At 50.6% G+C, this 20,687-nt stretch overlaps 2 protein-coding genes across 4 annotated transcripts in view; one reads left to right on the top strand and one right to left on the bottom strand.

The window, feature by feature from the left end:
• Positions 1–1,870: 1,870 nt before the first annotated feature.
• Positions 1,871–20,584, bottom strand: ANKRD16 (ankyrin repeat domain 16). Of its 3 annotated transcripts, none has more exons than XM_074869654.1 (9): positions 20,477–20,584; positions 18,267–18,614; positions 16,033–16,253; positions 11,545–11,587; positions 10,418–10,526; positions 8,624–8,785; positions 5,447–5,525; positions 2,799–2,986; positions 1,871–2,549 (listed from the first exon to the last, which is right to left on the bottom strand). In XM_074869654.1, exons 2-8 carry the CDS (start codon positions 18,602–18,604, stop codon positions 2,826–2,828), a joined length of 1,113 nt encoding a protein of 370 aa, XP_074725755.1. In that variant the 5' UTR covers positions 18,605–18,614; positions 20,477–20,584; the 3' UTR covers positions 1,871–2,549; positions 2,799–2,825. The 3 variants fall into 3 exon arrangements, with proteins under 3 accessions (XP_074725755.1, XP_074725756.1, XP_074725754.1); XM_074869655.1 differs by lacking the exon at positions 20,477–20,584 and adding an exon at positions 18,714–19,305; XM_074869653.1 differs by lacking the exon at positions 20,477–20,584 and having other exon boundaries at positions 1,871–2,522; positions 18,267–18,668.
• FBH1 (F-box DNA helicase 1) overlaps positions 20,581–20,687 on the top strand; it is a 32,690-nt gene continuing 32,583 nt past the window's right edge. The window contains exon 1 of the mRNA XM_074869648.1: positions 20,581–20,681. The gene's annotated coding sequence lies outside the window, so the exon portion shown is untranslated. The remainder of the gene's footprint in view (positions 20,682–20,687) is intronic.

The raw sequence follows: 20,687 nt of genomic DNA, 5'->3' as shown, positions 1-20,687 counted from the left end.
CACCACCAGCTCCTAAGAGGTATAAAAAGGGCACGTCCAAAACCGATTCATGGGCTGTGATGAGGATGCTGCAGTCCCTCAGTGTCATCGCGAGGAAACCCGGCCAGACCACCCGGGCACACGTGTCTTGGTGCTTCTGAGTTTGGGGGGGTGTGATGGGGCGACCACCAGAGTAAAATCAATATTATTTAAAACCAAAACACTTTTGGGGAAGGTTTCTCAGCGACGCAATATTATTTCATACCTATCCATACGCTTCTACTCCCCCTGCCTGTATCTCAGCCACCTCCTACAAGACGAAGGCTCTAGGTCTTCTCCTCCGTGGTGGAACCAGAGCGTCTGCAGGGTGCCGAGGGTGGAAGAGGTGGCGTAACAGGAGAGCGCCGAAGCTGTGCGCCGGCTGCCGGGCTCCACTCCAAGCCGCCTTCAGCGCCGCGTGGCACAGAGCCCGGCTCCTGGGCTCCCTCCCCGGGGGACCAGGCGCCCCCATCGTCTCCCCACGTTGAGACGTCTGCTGGGAACGGTGACGGGGGGTTCGCACACACGCAGTCTAGCGCTGCCGAGCTCTTGCCGGCATCTTGCAGCACACTCTCGCCGACGCAAAGGGGTCCTGACTCCTTGCTCCTACCTTGCAGAGTAAGCAACAGCAAGAACAAGTTAAAAAGCAGCAAGGGCTCTTCTCCTGGCTAAAGCTGAATCCACTTTCCTCTTTAACACCCTTTTGTCCCTGATCATCTGCGGTAACAACAGCCAGTTTGTTTCTGTGCATCTTTTTGTTGCCTGAGGGGCAGATTTAAAAGAAGGGTAAATAAGTGCTGGAGACGTGCCATTACGTCTCCCTCTGCTACTGTCCAGAAGCCTTTAAAAATCATAAAGCACCTTCAAAACAATGCAAATTCCCTTTTGGGTTTTCAAGGCATGTGTCATGGCCAGGAGAGCTGCAGACAGATATTTGGAAACATTTTCACTTGCTTTCTCATAAAAGCTTAGACTCACAAGCAATCTGAGCTCGTTAGCAGGGATATTCAGGGGAAACAGCTATTTCATGGTTTGCTAAAATCGTGAAAAGCTAGAATAAAGCAGCCCCTTGCATTTACGGGGTTGCATTATTGCTGTTTGCTGTATTTAGGCCAGGGCCAGATTTATGGAAGGATTCAGGATCTTTAGAGGAATAAAACCACTTCCTCGCCTGCCCAGGGGCTGATACGGCTCCCACCACCCTGCACCGTTAGCAGCTTCCAGCATTAATTCATTTTTCCTCCCTCATGGAGAAGAATCTCCTTCACAGATGGAGAAACAAGACAGGGTAAGACCGGCAAAAAGCAGGTCTTTGCAGGCATGTTTGGAAGAGTTTTAAGATGCTACTGAGTTCTGCTTCTCCCCATCTTGCCGGCTTACAGCCCCCTCTTGAACCCCCCCAAATTATTTTTATAAGCGCGCTGCCTCTCCTCACGCAACGCGAGCTGGCAGAGGGGAGGAGGCCCTAACCCTGCTCTAAAGGCTGTTGAACTCGAGAGGAGCGTGGCACCGTCGTCGCTCTGGCTTAGGATCATCACGGCAAATTCTGCTCCAGGGACCACAGCGGGGGGAATTTCTCACTCAAACAGAAGCTCAGCATCGTCTTAAACCCACCCGGGAGCACGTGGGTGGGTCGGGCACCAAACCACGCCGTGAGCACCACAGCTGGGGCTGAGCAAAACTTGTTTGCTTGCTCAGTTATAGACGTGTCTGATTTTAGCATCTGCTATCGCCAGAGCCGCAGAATCCCATTGTTTTTTACGTCTTGACATTACATATAGAGAGGGGAGTGCCGTGTTTCTATGCAAAACCATATTTCTAATTCCAGACACAGACAAATAAACCAAACAGCTACAGCAGCTCTTACCTTTATGTGTATTCTGGGCTGTTAGAGACTTACTGACTACATGAAATATTAAGCCATTTCCCTATACACTTCAAAAAGCAGATTTTTTTGTTTTATAAAGTTCATCAGTGGTGAGAAGTGCCAAGCAAGACTGTCTGGAATAACAAATACCTCTTTTTCAGTCTGATCCAAAGACCCATGATGCCATTGCAAGGTTGAGGTCTTACTATTGATTTCAGAGGGCTTTGGGATCAGGCCAGGGCCACAAAAAGGACGTAAGAGGTTGATGCAGCTTGAAGACTCCCTACACTTGTCCTCTGCAGCTGAAACCTGATGAAGGAAGAGTCACCAAGGGCTCACTCACACCGCACCGCACTCGGCTTCTCTCAGGGGCTACCCAAGGAGGTGGCCACTTAAAGCAACTTAAGAGATCTGTGGAGAGCAGGTCCATTAAGGGCTATAAAACTCAACGATCCAGGTGTATCTTCTCCTTGAGGATATCCACTGTATGGAAACATCCCAGCAAAGAGCTGGGCAGGCTCCAGCCAGTTCCAGCCACACAGTCACCAGAGGTCATCGAGCAGTGGCCCACGGGCACTTTCCTTGGATGGTTATGCTTCAGGGAGCCGTGGCCTCAGCTGTTTGGATGTGCTGGGTGCTGCAGAAGAAGAGATGAAGTTCAGCCCTGAAATTTGGAAGTGAAAGAAGAACAGCCATAAATTTACAACGATGGGGTCAGTACAGGAACGTGACAGCCCAGACCATTACATCCATTATCTTTTTGAGATAAACCTATTTAAAAATAAGTTTTCTCCCAAATGTACTTCCCAAGTGTCAAGCTTGGTTTCTCTGCTCAATCCTTGGGCAAAAATCCGATCGTTTTAAACAGGTGTTCACCTAAATCTGAATAGTTATTAAGCGATAACTAACGTACCATGCTTCTCTTTTTTCCCAGTTGGTCTCACGCGCTGACATTCGTTTCCTGGAAAACCCGGAGGACGTCTGGCTTCCTTGCGAGCTGCTGTGCCAGCGTGCCTGTGCCATCCGGGGCGTCCTGCAGCCCAGCGTGGAGCAGGATCCGTGCAGCCTCCGCCTGCTGCCCAGCACACGCTGCATGCAGGGCTGTGGGGGAGACAAGATGTCGAGACAGGAGCTGAGACTGCCTGGAGGGTTTGGCCTCAGAGGCAAACATTGGATTCTCAGCAAAGGAAACGCAGCCAGGGTGAAGGATGACTTTTCCCAGTGGCAACATGCAGCCAAGCAGCCGTGGGATGGCACAGCAGGGCTCAAGCTGCCGCCACCGGGCATGTCCACAGCAGCAACGGGATGACTAAACCTGCACAAGCAGGGAATGTGTCCTCTTCCAAACCCAGCCATGCTGGTAGGAGAGCTGTCAGCCTGGTTTACCCCAGCTATTACCCCTGTGTCCCCCTCACAGATTACTAGTCCCTCCAATCCATCAAGCAGGATTAACCTGGTTGAGCCAAAGCTAACGAGGTTTTGGAGTATTTAAGACAATTTGGGTTGTTTTGATTGCTAGCCGGCTGAACATGAGCCAGCAGTGTGCCCAGGTGGCCAAGAAGGCCAATGGTATCCTGGCTTGTATCAGCAATAGTGTGGTCAGCAGGGACAGGGAAGGGATCTTACCCCTGGACTTGGCACTGGTGAGGCCGCCCCTCGATGAGTGGGTTCAGTTTTGGGCCCCTCACTCCAAAAAGGCCATTGAATGACTCGAGCGTGTCCAGAGAAGGGCAACAGAGCTGGTGCAGGGTCTGGAGCACAGGTGTGATGGGGAGCGGCTGAGGGAACTGGGGGGGTTTAGTGTGGAGAAGAGGAGGCTGAGGGGAGACCTCATGGCCCTCTGCAACTCCCTGAAAGGAGGGTGCAGAGAGGGGGGAGGAGTCTCTTGAGCCAAGGAACCAGAGCCAGGCCAAGAGGGAATGGCCTCAAGCTGCGCCAGGGCAGGGTCAGACTGGCTCTTAGGAATTATTTCTTTGCAGAAGGGGTTGTTGGGCATTGGAATGGGCTGCCCAGGGCAGGGGGGGAGTCCCCATCCCTGGAGGGGTTGAAGAGTCAGGTTGACCCAGCGCTGAGGGATCTGGTGGAGTTGGGAACGGTCAGGGTGAGGTTCATGGTTGGACTGGATGATCTTCAAGGGCTTTTCCAACCCTGATGATTCTGTGATTTTGTTTTGACTGAGTTGTGAGCAGAGCGTGCCCACGGCAGGAGGGGGAGGCTGTGGGACAGAGCAGAAGGCCTCCAGGCTTCTTATCGCTCTGTGTTTGAGGTCAATTTAATAGTGATGTGCCCAAGAGGGGCTTGAAACTACTCTGGATGTCAGCGGGGTCCTTTCTGGGCTGGGGCTCCCTGCCAGCTCACGCCAGGGTCGGAGTAAATGAGAGAAGTTTCCGTGCACTGCATGCAGCAAGGAGCATCCCACAGGAGGCGGCTGCAATACTCCAACCCAAGCCCCAGTTCATCCCACAGACCCCTCTGACAGCCAGCACGCCGATCCAGCATGGCTCCAGCACACTTAGGCAGTCCTGTTACACTTGGCTTGTGTAGCAGGGCGAGCCAGCCACCTTATCCTGGCCTAATCCTGCACAGGGGTGAGTATCTTCTACACTGAGGGTCGTTAGCTCCTGCTGCAGGCTGATGTTAACCATGGAGCATCCTGATCCCCAGGGATAATCCATGCAGGACACTTTGCAGGAGCAGAATGTGGGTGAGAAGCTCCCCAGGACGCAGTGACACTAACACAACGCAGCTGACGGGCGCGAGGAGCCACCACAAATGTCCCAGGGTTGGACGAGTTCTGCAAAGCTCAACTTTACTCACTGAGGGGGTGGAGAGAGAGAGAGAGATGCTCGTCACTGAAGCGTGTTATTAAGCAAACCCAAAGACTGGGTAAGTTGCCAATTTTGGCAATGGCTGAAACCATTTATATATACTTTTTTTTTTGAGAGAGAGAGATGGTGGTGCAAGAGATGCCTCAGACTCTCATGCTGGGAATGCCAACTCACTGGCATTACTATAGCAACTCTATTTACGTTCAAGCTCTCTGTTATTATTTGCTCATAAGCCATTCCTAGGTGGTTTGCTATGGAATTGAGGCTTAAGAGCTTGTGCAATCGTTGTGTTTGTCTGCCTACCCTAACCGTTTCAAACTGCCTAATTTCAACCAAATTTGATGGCGAGGCAGCCGTATCAAAGACAGTACGCTCCTGAAAGTCTCATTCAAAACAAGCAGCTGGGTAAAGAGAAACACCAATTAGCATCTCTGTTCTTCCCCCAAGAGAAAAGCCCCAGCGCAGGCTCAACCACGCCATTAGACATCAGAAAGTCCAGCAGGAAGAGACACAGTGAATGAAAGCTAAAAAAAAAAAAAAAACCACCCAAAAAAAAAAAACAGGCTTCACATGTCATGCTGCTCCAAGAGCCTTTTGCATACGTGCATCTGGCATCTCCTTGCACGCTCCACTGAGCAGACGCAGCACGGGCTGCTTCGGAGGCTGGGCTCCTGTTCCTAAAGCACATTCTCACTGTCATAGAGAGGGTGAACAAATCGCTCGGCAGTCTTACCGGAACGCTTCTTCCCATCCTTCGCGTGGACATCAGCACCGAGGGACAGCAGTGTCTGGATGGTGCCCGTGTTTCCTTCCTGTAGCAGTGAGCACAGGATTATTTATTCACAACCAGCTCCACTCAATTTCTCCCCTTTGCATTTAGCAGAAATAACACAGGCCTGAAAAGAAAGGAGGCCGCAAGCAATCTGTCCCTGACTGCATACAACACCTGGAAGGGCACAGATGCGAATTCGCTCTTTCACAGTCAAATCTGGGGCTACCAGGAGCTCCTTCAGGCTCCAGAGGACCTTACAGGGGCTAGAAATAAGGGTTGGCTGTCTGTGGCAGTGCAGATCGGGTCCGTCAGCCCACAGGAATTGGCCAGAGAGATGCCACCAGGCACCTTCTCCAGCCTGTGAGGGGAGTTGAAGCTTGGCCCTGGGTCAGCGTGTCTGCACACCTTGCATTTCCCTGGCAACAATTTCGACCCAGAGGCTGAAAAAGCAGCAAGAGGCATCCCAGGAGCATAATTCTCTCTGCAAACATTTAACACAATGGTTTAAAATCAAAAGTGTTCAATTAGGACCAATAGTGCTTAAAAATCAAGCAACAGCACAGAGCTGGCTCTGGTGGTGGTAGTACAAAAGACAGAGTGGTGCCTCAGCAGGGAAGGTGTGATAAGATAACCCAGTCCAGATCCAGGCAGGTGGAGCTGCTTTTTGACAGCTGTAGATCCCACAGGATCTTCCTAATCATGGTCAATAGATCCACCTTGCCCAGCCAGGACCTTGAGGCGTGAGGAATTTGGAAGATCAGCTCCGAGCAGCGGCTTTGCCTTTACCGGTGGCTGCGGCGGAGTTAATACCAAACGACCTCTGGCAACCGGGTGACACAACCTAAAGATGTTCCTTAATTGCAAATTAGTGTACTAATTTGTCAACCAATCTTGCCTTTGCCTCTCCAGTCCTCACCTTCAATCAAGTAACTCAATTAAATTGCTTTTAACTTCAGCTGGTCACAGAGCTGTAGGATCCCTGACTTTCCTTTCGTAATTGGCAGCTGGCTGTTTGTTAAAAGGACTAAATGTCAGCAAAACACCGTGTGTTTTCCCACCCCGTAAATCCACTCCAAGTACCACAGGGATCTAGAATTGCTCTTCCTGAGGTGTATTTCAGCTCCGAGAGCAGAACCTGTTGCTGATGGGGACTATCGCGCATCTGCCTGCAGCATTTCCTAAAGGATCACTCCCAGTATTTGTAACGCCCTGCGAGGAGACGCAGACCACGCTTCCACACCGTCACGACCCACAGCAGCCTCTATCTTTCCTCTGCTGGTAGCCAATTTTAAACACCACAGGGGAAAATGCAATACAGCCCCCACACCCCTCTTCTCTGCACAAGCTTCTCTGTAAATAAATCCTCTCTCCCTAAATAACACGCCTGATTTCGTAATTACTTTTTCAGTGCAATGAATTAGTCTTTGTCGTGCCGCATGAGAATGGAAGGCTCTTATTTTTATCCCCACCACCCACTCCTTTCCCCCCATTATCGTACGACTCGGTAGCATCTTCCCCCCTGCTCAAGACTCCCATTTCCCTGTTGCATGAACACCCCCTCTCAGTGGCAAAGACAGCAAGCCAGGAGCTGCTTTAGCTGCCACAGCCTTGGCAGCAAATTGATTTGAAAGCGTAATTTGATTTTCATGTATTTATAAATGCAAAGTAATAAGAAAAGAAGAAAAAAACCAACCCACCAGCCAAACAAATGATGCTGTAAATATAAAGTGACACTGAGCCTCGGGAAGGAAGAGAAACCCATCAAATCGTTCCCCAATCAGCCGCTCGCCAAGACAGAGCTGGGATCTTCTCCAAGGCACATTATATTCCCCAATAGCCTTGCTGTTAAACGTACCCTTGGCAACCAAAAGGGCTTTCAACATGGTTTCTCAGAGCATGAGGAAGGGAAGCTGGGAGAAAAGCCTCCTTTGTGGGAGCCAGCAAATGCCACGGCTGGGTCCTGCTGGAGGAGAATACTGTTGCCAGCACTCCCAGTAAGTGTCATTGATGCTTTTGTAGGGAGCGGGGCGCTGGGATGCTGTTTCGTTCCCACTACAAGTCTAGACTGGGCTCTGAGAGCTGCATGTTAAAGCTCACAAGGTTTAACAAGCAGGGATCTGAGCAGGGACCTTCTCTTGCCACTGACTGCCAGCATGCTGCACACTGTGGTGCGCCAGCACCAAGCAGAAGGGAGGCAGCAGGAGGGATCCTAGTCAGCCATGAGGCTTTTGGGATCTGCTCTGTGCTCGCAGGGAGCGTTGCAGGACCCACAGCCCAACCGCACAGGCGTGAGATGGGAGGAGGAGAAAGCTCAAAACGACTCTCACTGCCTGGAATTCAAAACAACTCCTGTGCGAAGGACATAGATAAGCACCCGGGAGCTCCCTCCGCCTTCCCACCTCTCCTCTCTCTCACGTCTGGCCATGGGCAGGCCAGAATCCAGCCTACTGGGACAAACTGTTGCTGTTTCACAGCGCATCAGCCATCTTCTGTCCAGCAAGCTGCCAACATGGAGACTGGCTACTGACCCGCTGGGAGCCAAGCCACCAGGGCTGAAGAAAGACAAAGGAAGAAATCTGAGCAGGATTTCATCCATGTCTCCTCTGCCCAGCGAGGGAGAAGACGCTGGTGAAGAACTGTCACAGCTCATGAACTACTGGTACCGACAGCTCCCAGTAATTAGCAGGGTGGACTCCCTTCAGGTATTGCACTTTGGTCCAAAAGCAATGGGCTGGAAGAGTAATGCTCACCAGAAGTGTGGGTCAAGCCCTGTCCACAGCACGGCCAAGTGGACATGTGGCAAAGGAGCTGGGCCCTATTGTCACCCGCCTCTGCTCCTGCACGATCCCACTCAGCCACATGCCAGGCAGGAGGGTTTACTAAGCCGCAGCACAGTCAGTGGCGTGGGCAGGAGGGTGGTGAACAGAGCAACTCAGATACCACCATCTGCAGAGAGCTGGACATACTTAATGAGGGCCTAAAAACCATTAAACAGGGTATGGACTGGCCAGGAGCAGCGACAGAGGATGAGCTGGGAATGTAAATCCTCCCTTGAAAACAGCCTGTTTTAGATGTCAGCCTGCAGCACACCAACTGGCAAAGACTTTGGAGAGAGGAAGCCTGGGAACAGGAACAAACCTTGGCTGCGTAGTGCAGTGCTGTGAGTTGGAGGGCCGTCACTCTCTCGTTGACATCGACACCCAGCTCGGAGACGAGGAACTGGATGGATTCATCCTGGGCCGTAACGGCTGCCCGGTGCAGAGATTGAGCGCCCAGAGCGTCCACAGCTGAAGGACAGGCCTGGAATGAGAAAGGAGGGAAAGGGAAAGCAATGAACAGCCTGGCCAAACCTTCGAGGATAATCACCAGTCCAAAGCAGAATGATGTCTGCTTGCCACAGCCATGGTGATGGCAATGATGTCAGCAGCAGGACTGGTGCAGTTGGTAGCACCGTAACTCGCAAACCAGAGCCAGCTCTCTGCTGAGTTTTTCAAGTGATAAGTAAAACTAGTGCCAAAAACCACCAAGCCCTCTCTCTCTTCAGTTGAAGCACATATGATGGGTTTCAACTCTTTAAAGCAGCAGGAAAAACCCCATCTCCAACCTCTGCGCTGGTGGAGAAGAACTTGGATGAAGGTAGAGGGAGGGAGATGGGTGGATGACCTCATGAGATCTCTTCTGTGAGTCTGAATGAACCGCAAAGACATAAAATCAAGAAGGGTAACGGAAGTAATACACAATGCACTCATCTTAAAGGATATAATCCAGCCTCTTGAAATCTAGTGGGCCTGACTCATGGTTTTAAAAAACCTAGAAGGTAGCAACACTGCCATTAGTGTTTCCAGTGCTGCTTCGTGGCAATAAGCCAAAGCACCACAACGAGGAAATTAAATCAACTATTCCATCTTCATTGCCTGAAATGTGAGACTACAAACGTAAGCAAACTTCACAAATATTTTATCCTGTAAGGGCCAGATGAGCAAAGCCAAGCACACGAACGTCTCCTGAAGTCAACAAGTATCTACGTACACGAACACAACCTGGGCATCAAACCATCTCTGCTGGCTGAGGCTACGTGTTACAGCTGATTAAATCCAAAGTTTGTGATCTGGAAAAGTGTGATACCACGTTCCCTGGCCCACTCTGTGCCACGCTGGTGGCTCAGCTGGCCAACTCAACCTGCCAGCGTGGAACAAACCCATTCACTGAGTTTTGCCACACGAGCTTTCTGCCAGACCAGCGAGGTGCAGCACTTTGGCACGGTGACCAATGAACACCGGAGCTGGCGGAGGGGAGAGGCAAAACGAGGGCAAAATAGGTGAGAAGGGAGACACAACCCCACCTCCCTGAGAATCAGCCATTAGGTGGGCTCCAACCACCTCACATCAATTCAGCAGTCAATAAATAATGCAGTGGTCTAGTTCCTGCTACCCACAATTGGCTCTAATGACATTCCTGTTACACCGTGTATGTTGGGAGGAAATTGGAGATTACTGGGAGATAACACGGAAGCAGCAGCTGCCACGAGAGAGGGAGGGCAGAGATGAGCTGCTGCCAGCACAGCACAGCCACCCTCCATGCTGAGCCCTGGCACTCCCCAGTGCTGGTCCTGGCTTTGGCACAGCTGCCCCTGCAGCGCTGGGCAAGTCCCGTCCCCTCCTGCCACTGCCTTGTGTCCCCATCCCCCTTCACCAGCTACGGGGACGTATCCCCACCCTAGGGTGATATCTTCACCAGGAGCCGCGTCCTGGTGGCCTTCCCTGGCAAAATCTTGCTCATCTCCAGGGGGAATTTGCCTTCTTCCACAATTCACTTCTTTACAATTTGGGAATTTGCTTCTTTACCATATGGTTACGGAGAACACGTGGCTTACCTGCCCTGGCAGTTCTCAGTCAGGTCCTGGAGGAGGGAGGTGAGGTTTTTGGCACCTACCTGGTGTTTTTCCAAGAGCAGCCGGGCAATGTTGACATGCCCGTTTTGGATAGCATCCATAAAGGGAGTGACTCCACATTTGTCTCTGCTGTCGGGCTTGTACTGGCACCTGGAAGAGAAGACAAAAGCCAGGACAGAGTTGTTGGTGGCTCTGAAAATCCTTATGGCACTACCTGCTTTGTACTGGTAGGGCAGGAAACTATCACGGGATCGGAAATGGCACATATAAAGCCTGTCCACAGACCACACATAAACCTCTTTTGGTGTGTTCTGGCCTGGGGTATGGTCTGTGGGGGCTTTTGGGGTCAGAGATCTGGTACTCAGCCGGTGCAGCTTGCTCAGCTGCACAAAAGCCAAGGGTCTACACATCATTTATATTTCTTTCCCTTGTAGCCCAACCAGAGGATCTCTGGAAGGGGTAAGGTGTGCACAGGCCTTGCGCTGGCAGAGGGGAAAACCACATCCTCATGTAACAACACCACATACAGAATCAAAGCCCACAGGTCTCCCCCAGGTTAAAGCTCCCCTGAAACAGAGAAGACCAAATTAAAATTGAAAGCCTGGCTCAAATCTCAGGGCTCTGTTTATGCTAGGCCAAGCATGGACAGGAATTAACAGGGCTGGGATGAGTTGGCTAACAGGGGCTGCGGCTAGCAGCAGCTGCGATGCCCAGGGAAAGGTGCTCCAGTACTGGTTAGGAAGGTAACAGGGTCAGGATGACTGGGCACACACTGATTTAAAGCCACTTCACAGCCATCTCCCAGGAGCACAGCCTGAAAATAAAGCCTGGAGGCTAAGTCCAGCCTAGAGGAGCTGCACCCAAGCTGTCAGAAAACTGTTTTGTTGTTAACGTAGGCCTCGGACACATTGGGGAATGAATCAGCACAGAAAAAGAGCGGAGTTATATAACTGGGGTTTATGTCATAGCAAAGTCGGAGCCCATCCGGAGAGCGTCCTTGTCTCCAAGGCCCCTAAACCAGCTGTAAAAAAACCCGGAGGAAACCGAGACAGCTTCAGGATCGAATGCAGGGCAGCTGTGCAACCGGGCTTCCCGAACGGCATAAACACCCTTTTGTGTCCGGGCAGTGAACGCGAGGCGGGGGAGAGCGTGGAGGAAGCCTGCTTACCGCTCCAGGAGCAGCTCCACAGCATCAAAACAGCCGTGCATTGCTACGAGAGAGAGAGAAAAACCACAGTTAATTCATGTTTTCATGCCATCATTCGCCTACAGTGAAACACAATCAGGTTTCTGACCCTTTTGGCTTATTCATGAGGAGGGAAGGGGTTCCAAGAGGCTTTAAATTCAAAGCTTTTTATTTTTTTGGTAATTAAAACATTGTCTCCATATCTCAAGCCTTCCCTTCCCCTGATCCTATAGGAAAACACCAGATAAAACAGGGAAAAGGCATACATATAAGGCACCGTATGCCTCTACCTGCAGACTACATGTGTGAGAGTGTACATGCAATTAAGCTGACACAAAGATTTTTTTTTGCAAGTATTTGTTAATCCCTGAAGTGAAATCTGTGAGAAGCAAAAGCAACACAAAGCAGGGAGCTGGTGAATAGTTGGATGGCATTTCCACCCCTCTTCAGCCACTTGAACTACCCATCACTCCCATCTCATCATCCTAATGAAGCATCCTCACCCAGACAGCATCTCAGAGGAAAAACAACAACAGTGGGGGAGGATCTGGACATTGTGCACTGAAATATTCTCTCTTTATTTTTTTAAACCACATCGTATTACAGCAACGTAAGGACAGCCTTGACCTGGCTTTGTTTTTTTGCAGGTCATTTTGCACAACAAATTAAATACGTTAAAGAAAAAAAAAAATCAAACAAAGCCCGGAGCTGCTACACCAGGCTATTTACTCTGTGCGATGGAAGAACAACCCCTGACAAATGTGTGTTACCAGCAATAACCTTCAGACGCAGCTGCACAATAGATGCTCTTTAAAAGCCCAACCAGGGGTTCCCATCCTCCCAGATCTTGGTCGTTTGCTTCTGCTCGCTGCCCGTTTATCACCCCTTCACCTGACCTGATGTAAACACAGGCAGAGCCACACTGTGGAAAGGATTTTTGAAATGGAGGCTTTAAAAAAAAAAAAACAACAAAAAAACAAGCTATGTGAAGAAAAAACACCCCAAGCAACACGATTACATCCTTTAACAGCAACAGAGACACAAGAAAGCTGCAGCGCTCGGATCCACTGTTGCACTCCACTTCCTCTAATTACATCTCCCCCGCTCTCTTGCCTCAGGCTACGGATATATGAAGCAGCAAAGCTTAAGGAATCAACCCGAAAAAAAAAATTGCACGAGGGAGAAAATTACCCATCATCTCTCCAGGGATAACTGTGCCAGGAAGGCAGCTGGACCGGTCACGGGTTAATGTGCTCATATCCACACCCTTGGGATGTAAACTCATTGAGACAGCGGTTCATCTGGACACGATTTCCCCCTGCAGCTCCAGCATCATCTCCGGCCTCTCGCCCCTGCTCAGGAGCCTCAGGAGCTGTGTCTAAGTGGGCTACATGGTGGCGTGCGTGGGGTGCTGGCACCAGCACCCACCCAGCAGCAGCTGCTGGCATCGTCCTGGCTTAAAATGATGCTGGGGGCAAAGGGGGTTTAAGCAGCTCCAGCCCTTCCCACTGCCCAGTTGCTCCCGCACCAGCTGCTGCTCTGCCCATGTGTGGTCCAAGGTCTAACCTGGATCAGTAAAATGAACAGAAATCCACCCAAATCATGGCTCGATGGCTTTGCCACGGTGAATGTCAAACATAGGAGGAGACACAGAGGTGGAGACACCTCTATGAAGCAGTGAGAACCGGGCACTGGATCCCACCATCGCTATCTGTACCCCCATATCCCAAGTTTTCCAAGGCCAGGAGGAGACTTTAAGCTCAAGTTCAAAAGCACCCCTTTTCCTCATGACAGTCCTCACCCTGCTCCTGACCCTGTCCCCAAACCCTCAACCCCCAGATCCCAACCCAACACCCACCCCGCTGCGGGAAGGGGGCTGAGAGGGGGCTGCAAGCCCAAGTCTGCCAGCCCAGACTCAGAAACACAAGTCCTGGGATTGAGCAGGGACAGGAGAAAGCGTGAATAAATGAGGATTAGCCATTTCTCATTCAGGCAACCTGCTCCTCGCTGCCCAGCCTGAAACATCAAACAACTCATCAGCTATTTCTCATTCCCAGGTCAAACACAAGGACTAAGGCGCAGCCAATGCCCCTGGGCTGGGACTGTCACTGCTGATGAGCACAGGGTGGTGGACCAGCGGCTACTGAGGGCTGGAGAATTAACAGAAATGACAGCCAAGGAGCAACACACCCAACAGATTAATTACAGCACAGCAAGGGGTCTCCTCACAGTACCTCGGGTCTTTCCGGAGAGTCAATCCCTCTTAAATTATTTCACAGAATCATCTTGGTTGGAAAAGACCTTGAAGATCCTCCAGTCCAAGCATTAACCTCACCCTGACCGTTCCCAACTCCACCAGATCCCTCAGCACTGGGTCAACCCGACTCTTCAACCCCTCCAGGGATGGGGACTCCCCCCCTGCCCTGGGCAGCCCACTCCAACGCCCAACAACCCCTTCTGCAAAGAAATCCTTCCTAAGAGCCAGTCTGACCCTGCCCTGGCGCAGCTTGAGGCCATTCCCTCTTGGCCTGGTGCTGGTTCCTTGGCTCAAGAGACTCATCCCCCCTCTCTGCACCCTCCTTTCAGGGAGTTGGAGACGGCCAGGAGGTCTCCCCTCAGCCTCCTCTTCTCCAGACTAAACCCCCCCTGTTCCCTCAGCCGCTCCCCATCACACCTGTGCTCTAGACCCTGCACCAGCTCCGTTGCCCTTCTCTGGACACGCTCGAGTCATTCAATGGCCTTTTTGGAGGGAGGGGCCCAAAACTGAACCCACTCATCGAGGGGCGGCCTCACCAGTGCTGAGTTCAGGGGTAAGATCCCTTCCCTGTCCGTGCTGGCCACACTTCTGCTGATACAAGCCATCTGGGAAACAAGTTTAGGTAGTCGCAGCTTTGAGTGGTGGTTCCCCACACTCATCCCTCCTGCGGAGACACAGCCAAGCCCTGGGACGTTCAGCCTAATCCCCACTCAGGGATGGGGAATGTTTCGGATTCACATCAACCACCACCCTCCAGCCCCGAGCCTGCTCCACGACAGCACCCTGACTTGGTGTCACACACTCTCTCTTCATCGTCCACTCTCACTGAATCTCTGGAGAGCAGAGTTAAGGGGATTTAAGCTCTGGGAAGGCCCACGCTTTATCTGCACTGCCTGGCTTGCATGGGTCTGGGGGCAACCAGACCTGATACTCTATAAGCAGCAAGGACATGTGGCAGGACAAACTTAATTCTGCACTAACGGATTTTTGGGCCATGCAACTTATTAAGACTTGGAAAATTTAACTTGAGACACACCTTGTGAATCATTCATAAATCAAGATGAATCATTGCATCTCAAGGATGAAAAAGTCAGAGAGCCAGAAACCAAATCCAAACTGCCTCTGGGTCACCATTCAGCTAACTGTGCCCTTCTGCTTCCCACCAAGCCTGATGACGTCTGTGGTTCTTCAAAGCAGTTCACTCCCTTTCTATGTCCTTTTAAACCAATGAAAGGGGCAGAGAAGGGAAATCGGAGACAGTGGGCTCCAACCCTAACAACAGCCCCTGTGTATTGCCAGCAGACGCTGTCCTTTGCAAAAAGGCACTCTGGATTTCTCACCACTAGATACTACCTTCTTAAGAGCAAGAGAATACCAAAACCTGTGATGCTTCTTCTGGAAGTTATGCTTAGAGACCCTACAGCTCTTCAGATCTGCCATAATGACCTAACCCACCAAGCATTCAGACAAAAATGTATCATTTTGAGAGACATGTCTCTTATAAAAACTGAAGACAAGGCTAAAAACCAAACTGGTAAAAATGTCCATCAACAGGCAGATCCCAAAAGGTGACTCTCAGCAGTTCTGCCACTTTTAGGATTTTTAAAACATCAGGATGTGCTTGGAGCCTTGCAGATTTTCCACGTGCAATTCGCAGCTTTATACGCCAGCAAGGAAAAGTGTATTGCAACGTGGTCTGAGCCATGGGAGCTTGGACATATCTGTCACAGGGAGGCAGAGGTGGAGACAAACACCCTCGTCCAAGGAGGCCAAAGTCAGCTCCTGGGATGGATGCACCACTCCCAAGAGAAAATAACTGTTACGTACCACAAAAACATGCTCCCAGTACAGGGAAAATCCAGTGAAGTGGGAACTGAGGACTCTCCAACCTCATAAGCTCAGTCTTTGGCACATCATTAAGAAATATTAAGCCTAATTCTTGCTGTTTATTTATCTGAAAGCAAGTAAAACCGAGTGTCAAAGCACCGTTAGCAGTCCGAAGTTGAGAGGTGAGCTCCCACTAATGCCCACCACTAGCCTCTTTTCATTTCATTTCCATAACTCTTTCCCTGTGGTTTCGTATCAAAATAGGTCACACTTTGCTTCTCCAAACTAAACCTGAACTGAAACAACAGCCCCTTTCTGTTCTCCGCTGCCGCCACAGCCTGCTCTTCTCTTCCAACCCGTTTGGTGGCAGCGGGACCTTCTTTTACCTGCTGTGTGCAGAGGCGTTCTCTTTATCGCACTCTCCGTGTCCCAGCTTCCTGGGGACACGTCCAGCAGGTACCGGAGAACCTGGGGATGGCCCTCCCGGCTCGCGATGTGGAAGCAATTCCAGCCATCTTTATTCTTCAGCAGCGGGTTGGCTCCATGCTCCACGAGAGCTTTGATCACCTCCAGGTTTTTCCTAGTGCAAGCCATCATTAGGGGAGTCCTGAAAGAAAGAGGAGACAAACAGAATAACCAGAGAGACTTTTGTTCTAATGTCTGAGCTTGAAGCAGGATTTAAAGTTGTTTGTAGCACCAACTGGCCTGTCTAATAAAACACAGTAGCTCAGTGCCAGCTGTGGTGAGCTAGCCAGAAGGAAAATTGATGTGCTAAAACCACTCTGAGGTAGCAGGAAACTTTGCTGGCTAAGGGTGAAGACCTTCTCCAAGCTCAAGGCTAAATTTATGACCTCACCTGGATTTGGATGCTTTGACTGAGGCTCACCACGCGCTGCATACGGACCCGTGAGATTTTACAGCACTGCTTGTCCCGTTTCACATGTTTGGGGACAACCTTTGATATTTAAAAGCATAAAATGCTCCAGTTGTAAGGACAGATAAGGACAGGAAGAGAGTACTGAGAAGGGAGATAAAATCTCCAGTGATGGAGATTTTTAAGAAAAGATTAGACCTGCATCTGCTGGGGTAGAGCTGAGCCTGGAGCTCCATGTTTCCTGCAGCTCCGTTTCTACACAGTGCCCAGATCAGTGTGTATTTTCAATGCAAATGAGACTTTGTCCGAGGGCTGGGACGTGCACTAGCAAGCACGCAGCTCCCCATTTTTAATCCGTGGATGGAAGGGTACTGCAGGCCTATCGCACAAAACCAGGCTCGCACACATGCCTGCAAAGAGCTCGTGAGATCTCTGCCTCTCTCTGCTCCCCCTGATGTCAGCACCACGCTGGCACAGCCTCGAATTAGGAGGACTGGGATGCTGCCTTTGTATTTCTGTTAGTTCAGCTTCAAAACAACCTCCCCCAGCTTTAATTTGTGAGCTGGGAAGAATCTGGGCTTTCTTTTGCAAGGTGGTACACAGAAATCTCCCTCTCCAAGAATAAAATTTGACATTAATCAGGCCTGCTGCTTGTTTGTGGATTAGGCTTTATTTTTCATTCCTGATTCTCATTCCCTCATCATTTGCTTATGTGTTACTCATGTGGCAGACAAACAAAAGCCCTGAAGAAAACAGTTGTTTCTTGAGTTCTTGAGGCTGTTGCTATTATATCAATAGCAAATCTGACCTAAGAAGCTCTGTTTGCTGGGGGGAAACAGGAGTACAACTTACTTTTTATCTTCTTATTTCAGAGGACTGGGACACAAAAATATGAATCAGTATCATTGATTCCCATCAAACAGCAGAGCAGGGAAGAACGAATAGCTGTGGATGAAAGCTTTTAAATTGGATCTGCTACTGAAGAAGTAATTTACAACTTCTACGATAAACAGGGGGAAATCAGTGATAGGGCTGGAATTTAGCCCAGAAAGCCATCCGTGTGCTGGGCTGCATCCAGAGCAGTGTGGGCAGCAGGGCGAGGGGGGGGATTCTCCCCCTCTCTGCTCCGCTCTCATGAGACCCCCCTGCAGTGCTGGGTCCAGCTCTGGGGGCACCAACAGCAGAAGGACACGGACCTGCTCGAGCGGGGCCAGAGGAGGCCACGAAGATGCTCGGGGGGCTGGAGCACCCCCCTGTGAGGACAGGCTGAGAGAGTTGGGGGGTTCAGCTGGAGAAGAGAAGGCTCCGGGGAGACCTTAGAGCGGCCTCCCAGGACTGAAAGGGGCTACAGGAAAGGGGGGAGGGACTCGTCATCAGGGGGGAGGGATAGGACCAGGGGGAACGGTTTTAAACTGAAAGAGGGGAGACTTAGATGAGATCTAAGGAAGAAATTGTTCCCTGTGAGGGTGGTGAGGCCCTGGCACAGGTTGCCCAGAGAAGCTGTGGCTGCCCCCTCCCTGGAAGGGTTCAAGGCCAGGTTGGACGGGGCTTTGGGCAACCTGGGCTAGTGGAAGGTGTCCCTGCCCAGGGCAGGGGGGTTGAACTAGATGATCTTTAAGGTCCCTTCCAACCCAAACCATTCTATGATTCCATGATTCTAAATGACGGCTCCTGCAATCACGTTCCCACTTCTGCATCCAAACCCTTTTCAGGTTTGCCCCATGGCAAAGCAAACCAGTGACCTACCAGTCTGCCTTCTTCAAGCAATCTACGCTCGCGCCTCTCTCCAGGAGGTAGGAGACACACTCCCCGTGGCCCATGGAGGCCGCTTCGTGGAGGGGTCTTTTGTAGTCGCTATTGAACACCTCAACATCCATCCCCAGTGACTCTACCAGGTAGGTGAGGATGTCACGGTGCCCATATCGGGCAGCGTGGTGCAGCAGCGTGTCCCCCGAGCGCCCGTAGCGCTGGCTCTGCGCCGCCAGGCTCAGCGCGTCGTCCGGCCGCAGCTCGTCCCGGAGGAGGTCCAGCCGTCCCTCCTGCACCAGCCGGAGGAGCGGCCTTGGCCTCTCCCCCTCCGCCATGGCTAGAGATCTGGTAGAAAGAAGCAAAAAAAAAAAAAAAATCAGGATTATGGCTTCAAACAACATGAATACAATGGCTACTCCCTGGGTCAGGATAAACAGAAATTACCTCTTCCCTCAGGAAAAACAGAACCTGGCCTCTCCCTCCAGAAAAACAGAAAATTCATTTTCTCTCAGCAAACCTACAAACCAGTCTCTCCCTCAGGGCAACCAGAAATTTCCTCCTCTCTCCAGAAAACCAGAAACCAGTCTCCCCTTCAGGAAAACCAGAATCTTCCTCTCCCCATAGGAAATCCAGGAACCAGCCTCTCTCAGGAAGAACAGAAATTTCCTTTTCCCTCAGGAAAACCAGGAACCAGCCTCTCCCTCAGGAAAACCAGAAATTTCCTTTTCCCTTGAGAAAACTAGGCACTGATCTCTCCCTCCAGAAAACAAGAAATTTCCTTTCCCTTAGGAAAACCAGGATCTGACCTCTCCCTCAGGAAAAACAGAAATTCCCTTTCCCCTCAGGAAAACAAGAGATGTCTTTTTCCCTCAAGAAAACCAGAAACTGGCCTATCCTTTAGGAAAAACAGAAACTCCCTTATCCCTCAGGAAAACCAGAAATTTTCTTTTCCCTCAAGAAAACTAAGAACTGGCTTCTGCCTCCAGAAAAACAGACATTCTCTTTCCCCTCCAGAAAACCAGAAATTTCCTTTTCACTCAGGAAAATTAGAAACCAACCTCTCAGGAATGCCAGAAATTTCCTGTTCCCTTAGGAAATCCAGAAAATTACTTCTCCTTCAGTAAAAACAGAAATTTCCTGCTCCCTCAGGAATACCAGAAACTGGCCTCTCCCTCAGGAAAAAGAGAAAATCTCTTTCCCCTTAGGAAAACCAGAAATTTCCTTTTCCCTTAGGAAAAACAGAAGCTTTTCCCACCAGAAAAAAGCAATTTACTTTCCTGTGGCAAAAACCAGAAACCAGCCTCTCCCTCTGGAAAACCTGACATTTCTGAGGGGAAAAAAAAAGTTCTTTTCCCTTAGGAAAACCAGGAAAAGGACTCTCCCTCCGGAAAACCAGAAACCTGCCTCCTCCTCAGAAAAAACAGAAACTCCCTTTTCCCTCAGGAAAAATAGACAATTCCTTTTCACTCAGGAAAACCAGAAACCTGCCTCTTCCTCCAGAAAACCAGCAATTTTCTTTTGCCACCAGGAATTGTCAGAAACAGGCCACTCCTTCAGGAAAATCACAACTTTCCCTTTAGGAAAATCAGAAACTACCTTTTCCCTTGGGAAAACAAGGACCTAGCTGCTCCCTCAGGAAAAACAGAGATTTCATTTTCCCTCAGGAAAACTAGAAACCAGCCTCTCCCTTGGGAAAAACAGAAATTCCCTTTCCCCTGAGGAAAACTAGAAAATTCATTTTCCTCTTCGGAAAACCAGAAACCAGTTGCTCCCTCAGGAAATCCAGAAATTCCCCCTTCCCTCGGGAAAACCTGAAATTTCTTTTTTCCTCTGGAAAATGAGTAATTTCTTTTTCCCCTCAGGAAAGCCAGAAACCAGCCTCTCCTTCAGGAAAACCAGAAATTCTCTCTTCCTTTAGGAAATTCAGAAAATGATATCTCCTTCAGTAAAAGCTGAAATTTCCATTTCCCTCAAGAAAATCAGAAACCAGCCCCTCCCTCAAGAAAACCACCAATTTCCTTTTCCCTCCGGAAAATGACAAACTTCCTTCTCTTTCAGGAAACCAGAAATTCCCTTTTCCCTCAGCAATACCAGGAACCCGCCTCTCCCTCAGGCTGGGGACCCGCCACATTTCCCCCCCCGCCCCCGCCTCAGCCCACGTCGTGGCGGGTCCCTGCACAAGACCCTCCCCGGCGGTTCAAACCCACCCGCGCTCTGCTGGGGCTGCGTGACGTCACGCGTGGCACTACGCGGCGGCGTGATGTCACCCCCAGGGGACAGGGAAGGAGACAGTAAACAAACTCCGGGAATGTTTCTCTCGGCCCTCACAGCGTCATTCCACCCCCAGGCTCGTCCGAACCCGGAAGAGCTGCGCCATTGGACAGCGCCGGGTCCCTGCGCGTTCTGTGATTGGTCAGA

Source organism: Strix uralensis, chromosome 5 (assembly GCF_047716275.1).
Source record: "Strix uralensis isolate ZFMK-TIS-50842 chromosome 5, bStrUra1, whole genome shotgun sequence".
Classification (NCBI taxonomy): domain Eukaryota; kingdom Metazoa; phylum Chordata; class Aves; order Strigiformes; family Strigidae; genus Strix; species Strix uralensis.
This window is presented reverse-complemented; position numbering and strand designations above follow the sequence as displayed.